Genomic DNA, 13,478 nt, shown 5'->3' with positions numbered 1-13,478 from the left:
AATTAATCCTCTCTCATTACACAACACCCAGTCTAAGATGGCCTCCCCCCTAGTTGGTTCCTCGACATATTGGTCTAGAAAACCATCCCTTATGCACTCCAGGAAATCCTCCTCCACAATCTTGCTTCCAGTTTGGTTAGCCCAATCTATATCCATATTAAAGTCACCCATGATAAATCTTATGCAAGATAGTTCAATAAAGGGGTGTTTCAAAGGATTTCAGCTGAATTTAAAGTAAGACACTGCATTTAAGTCTACTACAACCACAACTCATGTACTCAAACATAGAAACATAGCAACATAGAAAATAGGTGCAGGAGTTGGGCATTCGGCCTTTCAAGCCTGCACCACCATTCAATAAGATCATGGCTGATCATTCCCTCAGTACCTCTTTTCTGCTTTCTCTCCATACCGCTTGATCCCTTCAGCCATAAGGGCCATGTCTAACTCCCTCTTGAATATATCCAATGAACTGGCATCAACAACTCACTGCGGTAGGGAATTCCACAAGTTAACAACTCTCTGAGTGAAGAAGTTTCTCCTCATCTCAGTTCTAAATGGCTTACCCCTTATCCTTAGATAAGGTCCCCTGGTTCCGGACTTCCCCAGCATTGGGAACATTCTTCCTCCATCTAACCTGTCCAGTCCCGTCAGAATTTTATATGTTTCCATGGGATCCCCTCTCATCCTTCTAAACTCCAGTGAATAAAGGCCCAGCCTTCATGCTTTTTCCACCAAAGTGGATTCGCTCACATTTATCCACATTATACTGCATCTGGCATGAGTTTGCCCACTCACCTAACCTGTCCAAGTAGCCCTACAGCCTCTTAGCGTCCTCCTCACAGCTCACACCGCCACTTAGCTTAGTGTCATCTGCAAACTTGGAGACATGACAGCCAATTCCTTCATCTAAATCATTAATTTATCTTGTAAATAGCTGGCATCCCAGCATTGAGTCCTGCGGCATCCCACTAGTGACTGCCTGCCATTCTGAAAAGGAGTCCTTTATCCCAACTCTCTCCTTCCTGTCTGCCAACCAGTTCTCTATCCATGTCAGTACATTACCCCCAATACCAGGTGCTTTGATTTTGCGCACCAATCTCTTATGTGGGACCTTGTCAAAAACCTTTTGAAAGTCCAAATACACCACATCCACTGGTTCTCCCTTGTCCACTTTACTAGTTACATCCTCAAAAAATTCTAGAGGATTCGTCAAGCATGATTTCCCTTTCATAAATCCATGCTGACTTGAACTGACCCTTTCACTGCTTTCCAAATGCGCTGTTATGTCATCTTTAATAATGAATTCCAACATTTTTCCCACTACTGATGTCAGGCTAACTGGTCTATAATTACCCGTTTTCTCTCTCCCGCCTTTTTAAAAAAGTGGTGTTACATTAGCAACCCTCCAGCCTACAGGAACTGATCCAGAGTTGATAGACGGTTGGAAAATGATCACCAATGCATCCACTATTTCTAGGTACTCTGGGATGCAGACTATCAGGCCCTGGGGATTTATCTGCCTTCAATCCCATCAATTTCCCTCACACAATTACCCATCTAATAAGGATTTCCTTCAGCTCCTCCTTCTCACTAGACCCTCGGTCCGCTAGTATTTCCGGAAGGTTATTGGTGTCTTTCTTCATGAAGACAGAACTAAAGTATTTATTCAACTGGTCTGCCATTTCTTTGTTCCCCATTATAAATTCACCTGAATCTGACTGCAAAGGACCTACGTTTGTCTTCACTAATCTTTTTCTCTTCACATATCTATAGAATCTTTTGCAGACAGTTTTTATGTTCCCAGCAAGCTTCCTCTCAAACTCTATTTTCCGCCTCCAAATTAAACCATTTGTCCTCCTCTGCTGAATTATAAAATTCTCCCAGTCCTCAGATTTGCTGCTTTATCTGACCAGTTGATATGCCTCCTCCTTGGATTGAACACTCTATTTAATTTCCCTTGTTAGCCACGGTTGAGCCACCTTCCCCGTTTTATTTTTACTCCAGATAGGGATGTACAATTGTTGAAGTTCATCAATGTGATCTTTAAATGTTTGCCATTGCCAAGCCACCGACAACCCTTTAAGTATCATTCACCAGTCTATTCTAGCCAATTCATGTCTCATACCATCGAAGTTACCTTTCCTAAATTCAGAACCCTAGTCTCTGCATTAACAGTGTCACTCTCCATCTTAATAAAGAATTCTACCATATTATGGTCACTCTTTCCTAAGGGGCCTCGCAAACAAGAGTGCTAATTAGTCCTTTCTCATTACACATCACCCAGCCTAGGATGGCCAACCCTCTAGTTGGTTCCCCAGCATATTGGTCTAGAGAACCATCCGTAAAAGACTCCAGGAAATCCGCCTCCACTGAATTGCTACCGGGTTGGTTAGTCCAATCAATATGCAGATTAAAGTCACCCATGATAACTGCTGTACCTTTATTGCACACATCCCTAATTTCTTATTTGATGCTGTCCCCAACCTCACTACTACAGTTTGGTGGTCTGTACATAACTCCCACTAGCGTTTTCTGCCCTTTGTATTCCGTAGCTCCACCCATACTGATTCCACTTCATCCAAGCTAATGTCCTTCCTTACTATTGCGTTAATTTCCTTTTTAACCAGCAACGCCACCCCACCTCCTTTTCCATTCTGTCTATCCTTCCTGAATGTTGAATACCCCTGAATGTTGAGTTCCCAGCCTTGGTCACCCTGGAGCCATGTCTCCGTGATGCCAATTACATCATATCTGTTAACAGCTATCTGTGCAGTTAATTCGTCCACCTTATTATGAATACTCCTCGCATTGAGGCACAGAGCCTTCAGGCTTGTGTTTCCAACACACTTTGCCCCTTTAGAATTTTGCTGTAATGTGGCCCTTTTTGCTTTTTGTCTTGGGTTTCTCTGCCCTCCACTTTTACTTTTCTTCTTTCTACTCTTGAATTCTACTCCATTCATCTACACTCTCTGATTCCTGATATTGTTGTTGATGTAAAAAAATTCTAAATTAATGACACTGCCCTCTGAACAGCACTTAAATACAATTGTTGACATTTACAATGGGTTTGCTTCTGCCCGCATTCTACTTCCCTCTGTCTCCCTGCATAGGTTCCCATCCCCCAACCATATTAGTCTAACCCCTCCGCAACAGAACTAGCAAACACTCCCCCGAGGACATTGGTTCTGGTCCTTTCCAGGTGTAGATCAATTGTACTGGTCCCACCTCCCCCAGAACCGGTTCCAATATTCCAGGAATTTGAATCCCTCTCTTCTGCACCACTCCTCAAGTCACATATTCCTCTGAGCTATCCTGTGATTCCTACTCTGACCAGCACGTGGCATTGGTAGCAATCCTGAGATTACTACCTTTGAGGTCCTCCTTTTTAATTTAGCTCCTAGCTCCATAAATTCGTCTTGTAGGACCTCAAACAGAACAAGTTTGGGGTTTATATGATAGAAGGCAAACTCGGTAAGAAGTGATATAAGTTAGATTAAGAAAAAGCACTAAAATGAAACATCAATTGGTCTCCTGTGATCACGGAGCAATCAAATATTCGAAACACTGTGTTTGAAACACAGATAATTTATTCAACATTTATACAGGGTATCAATTTCCAGCTCAGGTATGAGGGTTATTAAGATCATCAGAAATGAACAAGAGCTGCCAGAATGAACATGTTTCAGTGTCCAATGCAATCACAGTAAATCCTGTTCTATTCACAAATGCAGACTTTCTCCTCAGCCCATTTAAAACTGAGATGAGGAGGAATTTCTTTTCTCAGAGGGTTGTAAATCTGTGGAATTCTCTGCCCTAGAGAGCAGTGGAGGCTGGTTCATTGAATATATTTAAGGCGGAGATGGACAAATTTTTGAGCGATAAGGGAGTAAAGGGCTCTGGGGAGCGGGCAGGGAAGTGGAGCTGACTCTATGATCAGATCAGCTATGATCTTATTGAATGGGGAGCAGGCCCGGGGATCCGGGTGGCTCACTCCTGCTCCTATTTCTCATGGTCTTATGTACCCAGCATGTCCCGCGGGGAAGAATGTGCCGCCCCCAGACTACAGGAGCTCAGTGCGCAGGCGCGGGTCCTGGGGGGCGGGGAGGGGCTTTGGAGCATGTGCGGTGCGGGTAATGGCGGAGGCAGTACGTTTTGGGCAGGCTACTCAGAAGTGTCCTTTTCATCGGTGCAGAGCGGAGTACTGAACCAGCGGGGAGCCAGAGAGGCTTCATAAACAACCGGTGACCGCCGCAAGCCCGAAATAATAACCGGAATATCGGCGGTTGCAGCTTCGGGGCTTTCTCCCCGTCACAGGCCCAGGCTAACGGCGGACATTTTCGTGTAGGAAGTCAGGTTCAACGGTCTGCCATCTATATTCAGTGAGTAGCAAAGCGCATGCGCGGCCATGTTGGTGCAGGAACAAAGTGAATGATGTCAGTGTCTGGAACTGAACCAGCCAGAGTCAGCACCTTCAGGGGAGGGGAACCAGTGAGTGTAGAACTGAACCCAGCCAGAGTCAGTACCTTCAGGGGAGGGGAGCCAGTGAGTGTGGAACTGAACTCAGACAGAGTCAGCACCTTATAAGAACATAAGAAATAGGAGCAGGAGTAGGCCACACAGCTGCTCGAGCCTGCTCCGCCATTCAATAAGATCATGGCTGATATGATCTTGGACTCCGCTCCACTTCCCTGCCCGATTCCCATAAACTCTTATCCCCCCTTATCGTTTAAGAAACTGTCTATTTCTGTCTTAAATTTATTCAATGTCCCAGCCTCTACAGCTCTCCGAGGCAGTGAATTCCACAGATTTACAACCGTCTGATAGTAGAAATTTCTCCTCATCTCTCTTTTAAATTGACGGCCTCTTATTCTAAGATCATGCCTTCCAATTCTAGTCTCCCCCATCAGTGGAAACATCCTCTCTGCATCCACCTTTACAAGCCCCCTTATATCTAATACATTTTGATTAGATCTCCTCTCATGCTTTTGAATTCCAATGAGTAGAGGCCCAACCTACTCAACCTTACTCCCTCATCCATGGAATCAACCTAGTGAACCTTCTGTGAACTGTCTCCAAAGCAAGTATATCCTTTCGTAAATATGGAAACCAAAACTGCACGCGTATTCCAGGTGTGGCCTCATCAATACGTTGTACAACTGTAGCAAGACTTCCCTGCTTTTATACTCCATTCCATTGGCCTTTCTGATCACTTGCTGTACCTGCATACTATCCTTTTGTGTTTCATGCACAAGTACCCCCAGGTCCCACTGTACTGCGGCACTTTGCAATCTGTCTCCATTTAAATAATAACTTGCTCTTTGATTTTTTTTTCTGCCAAAGTGCATGACCTCACACTTTCTAACATTATACTCCATCTGCCAAATGTTTGCCTACTCACTGAGCCTGTCTGTGTCCTTTTGCAGATTTTACTTGTCCTCCCATCTTTGTATCATCGGCAAACTTGGCTACGTTACACTCAGTCCATTCTTCCAAGTCGTTAATATAGAATGTAAATAGTTGGGGTCCCAGCACTGATCCCTGTGGCACCTCACTAGTTACTGGTTGCCATCCAGAGAATGAACCATTTATCCTGATTCTCTGTTCTCTGTTAGTTAGCTAATCCTCTATCCATGCTAATATATTACCCCCATCCCCGTGGACTTTTATCTTGTGCAGTAACCTTTTATGTGGCACCTTGTCAAATGCCTTGTGGAAGTCCAAATACACCACATCCACTGGTTCCCCCTTATTCACCCGGTTCATTACATCCCCAAAGAATTCCAGCAAATTTGTCAAACATGACTTCCCCTTCATAAATCCATGCTGACTCTGCATGACTGAATTTTGCTTTTGCAAATGTTCTGCTACTGCTTCCTTAATAATGGATCCAACATTTTCCCAATCACAGATGTTAGGCTAACTGGTCTATAGTTTCCTGCTTTTTGTCTGCCTCCTTTTTGAAATAGTGGCATTACATTTGCAGTTTTCCAATCTGCTGGGACCTCCCCAGAATCCAGGGAATTTTGGTAAATTACAACCAATGCATCCACAATCCCTGCCGCTACTTCTCTTAAGACCCTAGGATACAAGCCATCAAGTTCAGGGGTTTTATCTGCCTTTAATCCCATTATCTTACTGAGTACCACCTCCTTAGTGATTGTGTTAAGTTCCTCCCCCCCCCCGTATCCCCTTGACTATTCACTGTTGGAATATTAGTGTTCTCTACCGTAAAGACGGATACAAAATATTTGTTCAGAGTTTTTGCCATCTCCCTGTTCCCCGTTACTAATTCCCTGGTCTCGTCCTCTAAAGGACCAACAATTACTTTAGCCACTCTTTTCCTTTTTATATACCTATAGAAACTCTTGCTATCTGTTTTTATATTTTGTGCTAGTTTACTTTCACAGTCTATCTTCCCTTTCTTACTCATTTTTTAGTTATTCTTTGCTGGTTTTTAAAAGCTTCCCAGTTTTCTATCCTTCCACTAGCTTTGGTCACTTTGTATGCCCCTGTTTTTAATGGATAACGGCCTTTATTTCTTTAGTTAGCCATGGATGGCTCTATTTTCTCTTGCACCTTTTCCTCCTCACTGGAATAGATTTTTTTTGAGAGTTGTGAAATATCTCCTTAAATGTACACCATTGTTCATCAACCGTCCTGCACTTTAATCTATTTTCCCAGTCCAAGTTACCCAACTCTGCCCTCATACCTTCATAGTCTCCTTTATTTAAGCTTAGTACGCTGATTAGAGATCCAACTTTCTCACCCTGCATCTGAATTTGAAATTCAGTCATGCTCTGATCACTCATTCCGAGGAGATCCTTTACTAGGAGATTGTTTATTAATCCTGTCTCATTACACAGGACCAGATCTAAGATAGCCTGCCCCCTGGTTGGTTCCGTTACATACTGCTCAAGGAACCTGTCCCTTATGCACTCCATGAACAACTCCTCAAGGCTGCCCTGACCAATTTGATTTATCCAATCAATATGGAGATTAAAATCACCCATGATTATTGTTGTTCCCTTTTTACAAGCCCCCACTATTTCCTGGTTTATGCTGCGACCAACAGAGTTGCTACTGTTCGGGGGCCTATAGACTATGCCCACCAGTGACTTTTTCCCCTTATTGTTCCTTATCTTCACCCAAACTGTTTCAACATCCTTATCATTTGAGACAATATCGTTTCTTACTATTGCACTGATTCCATCCTTTATCAATAGAGCCACCCCACCTCCTTTTCCTTTCTGTCTGTCCTTCCGGATTGTCAAGTACCCCTGAATATTTAATTCCCAGTCCTGGTCACCTTGTAACCACGTCTCTGTAATGGCTATCAGATCATACCCATTTGTCTCAATTTGTGCCATCAACATATCTATTTTGTTACAAATGCTACGTGCATTTAGACAAAGTGCATTTAAGTTTGTTTTTTTACCCTTTTTTCCTGCTTGTTTCCTCTCTCCTTCAAACTCACTTTCTTTATTTTTGCTTTCTAATTCCAGCTTTGCTCCCCTCCCTGCTGAATCTATTGTCAGGTTCCCATCCTCCTGCCAAGCTAGTTTAAACCCTCCCCAACAACACTAGCAAACCCCCCCACCCTCCCACAAGGATATTGGTCCCGGCTCTGTTGAGGTGCAACCCATTCGGTTTGTACAGGTCCCACCTCCCCCGGAAGTGGTCCCAATGTGTCAGGAAGCTAAAGCCCTCCCTCTTGCACCATCTCTCCAGCCACGCATTCATCTGCTCTATCCTCCTATTTCTGTACTCGCTAGCTCGTGGCACCGGGAGTAATGCGGAGATTACTACCTTTTGAGGTCCTGCTTTTTAATCTCCCTGCTAGCTCCCTAAACTCTGCCGGGATGGCGGGACTGACCTATCAAGAAAGACTGGATCAACTGGGCTTGTATTCACTGGAGTTCAGAAGAATGAGAGGGGACCTCATAGAAACATTTAAAATTCTGACGGGGTTAGACAGGTTAGATGCAGGAAGAATGTTCCCAATGTTGGGGAAGTCCAGAACCAGAGGTCACAGTCTAAGGATAAGGGGTAAGCCATTTAGGACCGAGATGCGGAGGAACTTCTTCACCCAGAGAGTGGTGAACCTGTGGAATTCTCTACCACAGAAAGTTGTTGAGGCCAATTCACTAAATATATTCAAAAAGGAGTTAGATGAGGTCCTTACTACTAGGGGGATCAAGGGGTATGGCGAGAAAGCAGGAATGGGGTACTGAAGTTGAATGTTCAGCCATGAACTCATTGAATGGCGGTGCAGGCTAGAAGGGCCGAATGGCCTACTCCTGCACCTATTTTCTATGTTTCTATGTTTCTACTGGAGAGGGGAGGGAGGGGAAACAGTGAATGTGGAATTGAACTCAGCCAGAGTCAGCACCTTCAGGGAAGAGAGAGAGGGGAACCAGTGAATGTAGAACTGAACCCAGCATAATCTTAGAATAAGGGGCCGCCCATTTAAAACTGTGACGAGGAGAAATTTCTTCTCTGAGGGTTGTAAATCTGTGGAATTTGCTGTCTCAGAGAGCTATGGAAGCCGGGCCATTGAATAAATTTAAGACAGAAATAGACAGTATCTTAACCGATAAGGGGTTGTGGGGAGCGGACGGGTAAGTGGAGCTGAGTCCATGCTCGAATCAGCCATGATCTTATTGAATGGCAGATAAGGCTCGTGGGGCCGTATGGCCTACTCCTGTTCCTATTTCTTATGTTCTTATGTTCTCTGCCCACTCCTCATAACCCCTTATCCGCTTATCGTTTAGAAACTGAGTAATTGGGAGGAGGGTCCAGTGACCCTGCTGGAAAATGCACGTGTGAGGCCTCAGGTGAGGACAGTGGAATAGCCTGTCGACACTCACTGTTGAGGTTCACACAGGGAGATTGGGCACATGGGTCACTACTGGAGAGAAACTGGTGAGTGTAGAACTGAACCCAGCCAGAGTCAGCACCTTCAGGGGAGGAGAGCGAGGGGACCCAGTGAATGCAGAACTGAACCCAGCCAGAGTCAGCACCTTCAGGGGAGGAGAGGGAGGGGAACCAGTGAGTGTAGAACTGAACCCAGCCAGTATTGGTGGTGAAAACTGGGAGTGGAGGAGAAACAGTCTAGAAATGTGCGATGGTTTTGGACTTCAGCACGGCAGGAGGGACAATGTGTGGGACAGGGATTTACAGCTTTGGAAGAACAAGAGAGGAAAGAATGTTCCATGGAAACTCGGGGGCCAAGTTTCGACCGACCCATAGAATGGCGCACCTCCGAGAGGTCCGTCGACTTTCTAGAAGGAAAAGCGCACCTAATACTTACCTCGGGATTCTCCACGATGATCAGGCCTGCTTTGGACTGGGTGCAGCGCAGCAGAAGCAGTGGGGGGCGGAGCTACAGCCCTTCGCCGAAAAAAGTGCTGGCAGCTGCGCGCGTGCGCAGTGGAGTCTGTGCACATGCGCATTAGTTCCTGGCCCTCCCAGCGCATCGTGGCTCCAGGTGACCCTATCCCTGGCCGAGTGACCTGCCTGCCTCACCGTCCCTCTTCTCGCTGCTGCCCAACCTCGGGCCTCACCTCACCGTCCCTCTTCCCGCCGCTGCCCAACCTCGGGCCTCACCTCACCACCACGGCTCTTACCTCAAGGCCTCCTCACCGGCCCGCCTAAACACCTCCTCCGCGATGGGGCCGCCCGACCACCTCCTCGGCAGCGGACCCCACCGGACCACCTCCTCAACGGCGGGGCACACCCGAGCTCTTCCCCTTGAAAATGTAATCAGGCAGGCAGGCAGGGCTGAGTGTGGGCCGTGTGCTGCTGGAGGGCTCCCGGTGCTCCCCAACACATCGGTGCTGCAGTAGGTGAGGTAGGAACTTATAATTTTTTATTTATTGATTTTTAAATTTTTTTAATTTATTGATTGATTTATTGATCATTTATTATTGATGATGGTTCTTTATTTTTAAAAGTAAAATGTTTAATGCTTTGGAAAATCCTCTAACTTCCCTCTAACTTCACTTCCCCCTCCCCTTAACTCTGGCTACCTGCGCCTGATTGCTAAAGTGTCCGCAAGGTTTTTCTGAGCATATCAAAGTGGACATTGACTCAGGCCTAAGTTAGTTTGGAGTAACTTTTCGCTGTCTAAACTTACTTAAATGGCCAAAACAGGCGTAAGTGGCTGGTAACGCCCTCTTTTGAAAAAAAAACTGAACCAAAAAGAAACTGAACTAAAAAAAAAACTGAACTAACCGACTGAAACTGGAGCAAACTAAATGGGGAGAATTGCGATTTCTCGGATACTCAAAAAAAAAACGAGTTGTTCCAAAAAAATAGGAGCAACTCCTGTCGAAACTTGGTCCCTAGATTGTCTATTCTGAATTTCTGTCTTGGACTGACAGTGATGAGTTTTATTATCTCCTTTTACAGAATATTGGAAGGGGAGATTTTCAGACAGGAAGCACAAACCAAACATCACATCAAGATCTGACGGAGTCAATCGATTCTTCAGGACCTGAATATCATCAGCCTTTGAAAGAGGAAGGAGAGTTGTTTGCCTGTTCTGCCTGTGGGAAAAGATTTCAAATGTCAGCTTGACTGGAAAGTCACCGAGACACACACACACCCGAGTGAGTGTTCCACTACCTATGGAAAGAGCTTTAACCAATTACACAGCCTGAAAAAACATCGCACCATTCACCGCGCGGAGAAACTGTAAACGTGTTGTGTGCGTGGACGAGGCTTCAACCCATCGTCCAACCATGGAGAGTCACAAGGATACCCGCACTATAGAGAAACCGTGGAAATGTGGTGACTGTGGGAAGGTATTCAGATCACCATCTGAGCTGGAAATTCATCGACGCAATCACACTGGGGAGAGGCCGTTCACCTGCCCCGTGTGTGGGAAGGGATTCACTCAGTCATCTGACCTGCTGACACACCAGCGAGTTCACACCGGGGAGAGGCCGTTCACCTGCTCTGAGTGTGGGAAGGGATTCACTCGGTCATCCAACCTGCTGATACACCAGCGAGTTCACACTGGGGAGAGGCCGTTCACCTGCTCTGAGTGTGGAAAGAGAGTCACTCAGTCATCCCACCTTGTAGCTCACCAACGGGTTCACACTGGGGAGAGGCCATTCACCTGCTCTGAATGTGGGAAGCGATTCACTCGGTCATCCCACCTGCTGAGACACCAGCGAGTTCACACTGGGGAGAGGCCGTTCACCTGCTCTGAGTGTGGGAAGGGATTCAATCAGTCATCCAACCTGCTGATACACCAGCGAGTTCACATTAGGGAGAGGCCGTTCACCTGCTCTGAGTGTGGGAAGGGATTCAATCAGTCATCCAACCTGCTGATACACCAGCGAGTTCACACTGGGGAGAGGCCGTTCACCTGCTCTGAGTGTGGAAAGAGAGTCACTCAGTCATCCCACCTTGTAGCTCACCAACGAGTTCACACCGGGGAGAGGCCATTCACCTGCTCTGAGTGTGGGAAGCGATTCACTCGGTCATCCCACCTGCTGAGACACCAGCGAGTTCACGCTGGGTAGATGCCGTTCACCTGCTCTGAGTGTGGGAAGGGATTCACTTCTTCATCCACCCTGCTGACACACCAGCGAGTTCACACTGGGGAGAGGCCATTCACCTGCTCTGAGTGTGGGAAGCGATTCACTCGGTCATCCCACCTGCTGACACACCAGCGAGTTCACAAGTGACTGCAGGAGTTGGAATCTGCTGTTATTGCTGCTGTTAATCCCATCCCGACTGAACCATGTTCATTCTGACAGTTGGGGTTCGTTTCTGCTGATAACCCTATAACTGGGCTGGACTTGAATATTCTGGATATATTGCTGATTGTGTTCTCGGGGCTGCAGTGTCCATTTAAGAAACGCTGTGTGTTATCTTTCCCCTTAATTCAGCGACTCTCAACAGAAATTCAGTTTGCAATAAAATTATGAACTTTTACTTTAATCCTAAGTTGATCTTTGGTACAAAATCTACAATAGTGTGTGAAAGTTTCCACTGAATAAAATCTCCAATTAGAAAGAGCTTGCTGACAATTCTTACTGACTTGCACATTACACACAGTGGCCCCTCCATTATCCACCAGAAAGAAGGGGAATGGGAATTAGTGGGAAATCCGTGTCCCCAAATGTTGCCCCTCCCATCTGGTGTAGCAATCCCCTTGGCACGGGAATGGAGACAAGTCCAGAACAAAACTGTGCGCAGTACTCCAGGTGTGGTCTTACCAACGCCCTGTACAATTGTAGCAGGACTTCCCTACTTTCATACTCTATCCCCCTTGCAATAAAGGCCAGCATTCCATTTGCCTTCTGATTACTTGCTTTACCTGCATGCTAAACTTTTGAGTTTTATGTACAAGAACCCCTCGATCCCTCTGCACGACAGCATTTTGTAATTGTCTCCATTTAAATCATAATTTGCTTTTTTATTTTTCCTACCAAAGGAGCTAACCTGACATTTTACCACATTATATTCCATCTGCCAGATTTTTGCCTGCTCATTGAGCCGATCTATATCCCTTTGTAGATTCTTTGCATCCTCCTCACAACAACCTATCTTTGTATCATTAGAAAATGTGGCTACGTTACACTCAGTCCCTTCATCCAAGTCATTAATATAAATTGTAAGTTGTTGAAGCCCCAGCACTGATCCCTGCGGCACCCCACTAGTTTCAGTTTGCCAACCGAAAAATGACCCATTTATGCTGATTCTGTTTTCTGTTAGGTAGCCAATCCTCTATCCATTCTGATATATTGCCCCCAACCCTTTGAGCTCTTACCTTGTGCAGTAACCTTTTGTGTGACACCTTCTCGAATGTTTTCTGGAAATGCAAATATACAACATCAACTGGTTCTCCTTTATCCACTCTGCTTGTTACATCTTCAAACAACTCCAGCAAATTTGTCAAAACATGATTTCCCTTTCATAAAACCATGCTGACTACCTGACTGCAGTATGATTTTCTAAATGTCCTGCTACTACTTCCTTAATGCTGGACTCCAGTATTTTCCCCACTGAGATGGTAGGCTAACTGGTCTATGGTTTCCTGCTCTCTGCCTCCCTCCTTACTTGAATAGGGGTGTTACATTTGTAGTTTTCCAGTCCGCTGGGACCTCTCCAGAATTCAGGGAATTTTGGTAGATTACAACCAGTGCATCCACTATCTCTGCAGCCACTTCTTTTAAGACCCAAGGATGCATGCTATCAGGTCTAGGGGACTTGTCCACCTTTAGTCCCATTTGTTTGCTGAGTACTTTATCTCTAGTGATAGTCCCCCCTCCCCCACCCCTCACCACCACAATAGCTCCTTGATTATCAACTGTTGGGATGTTTTTAGTGTCCTCTACCGTGAAGAACAATAAAAAAATATTTGTTCAAAATCTCTGCCATTTCCGAGTTCCCGTTATTAATTCTCCAGTCTCATCCTCTAAAGGACCAACATTTACTTTAGCCGCTTGTTTCCATTTTAT

At 45.6% G+C, this 13,478-nt stretch overlaps 1 protein-coding gene across 1 annotated transcript in view; it reads left to right on the top strand.

The window, feature by feature from the left end:
- Positions 1-12,309, top strand: part of LOC139250065 (zinc finger protein 239-like) — a 141,064-nt gene extending 128,755 nt beyond the window's left edge. The window contains exon 2 of the mRNA XM_070872643.1: positions 10,414-12,309. Within this exon, the coding sequence (XP_070728744.1) occupies positions 10,746-11,534 (789 nt within the window). The 5' untranslated portion in view covers positions 10,414-10,745 and the 3' untranslated portion in view covers positions 11,535-12,309. The remainder of the gene's footprint in view (positions 1-10,413) is intronic.
- Positions 12,310-13,478: the final 1,169 nt, after the last annotated feature.

Source organism: Pristiophorus japonicus, unplaced genomic scaffold (assembly GCF_044704955.1).
Source record: "Pristiophorus japonicus isolate sPriJap1 unplaced genomic scaffold, sPriJap1.hap1 HAP1_SCAFFOLD_343, whole genome shotgun sequence".
Lineage (NCBI taxonomy): Eukaryota > Metazoa > Chordata > Chondrichthyes > Pristiophoridae > Pristiophorus > Pristiophorus japonicus.
Note: the sequence above shows the minus strand (reverse complement) of the source record. Positions and strands in the feature narration are given on the sequence as shown.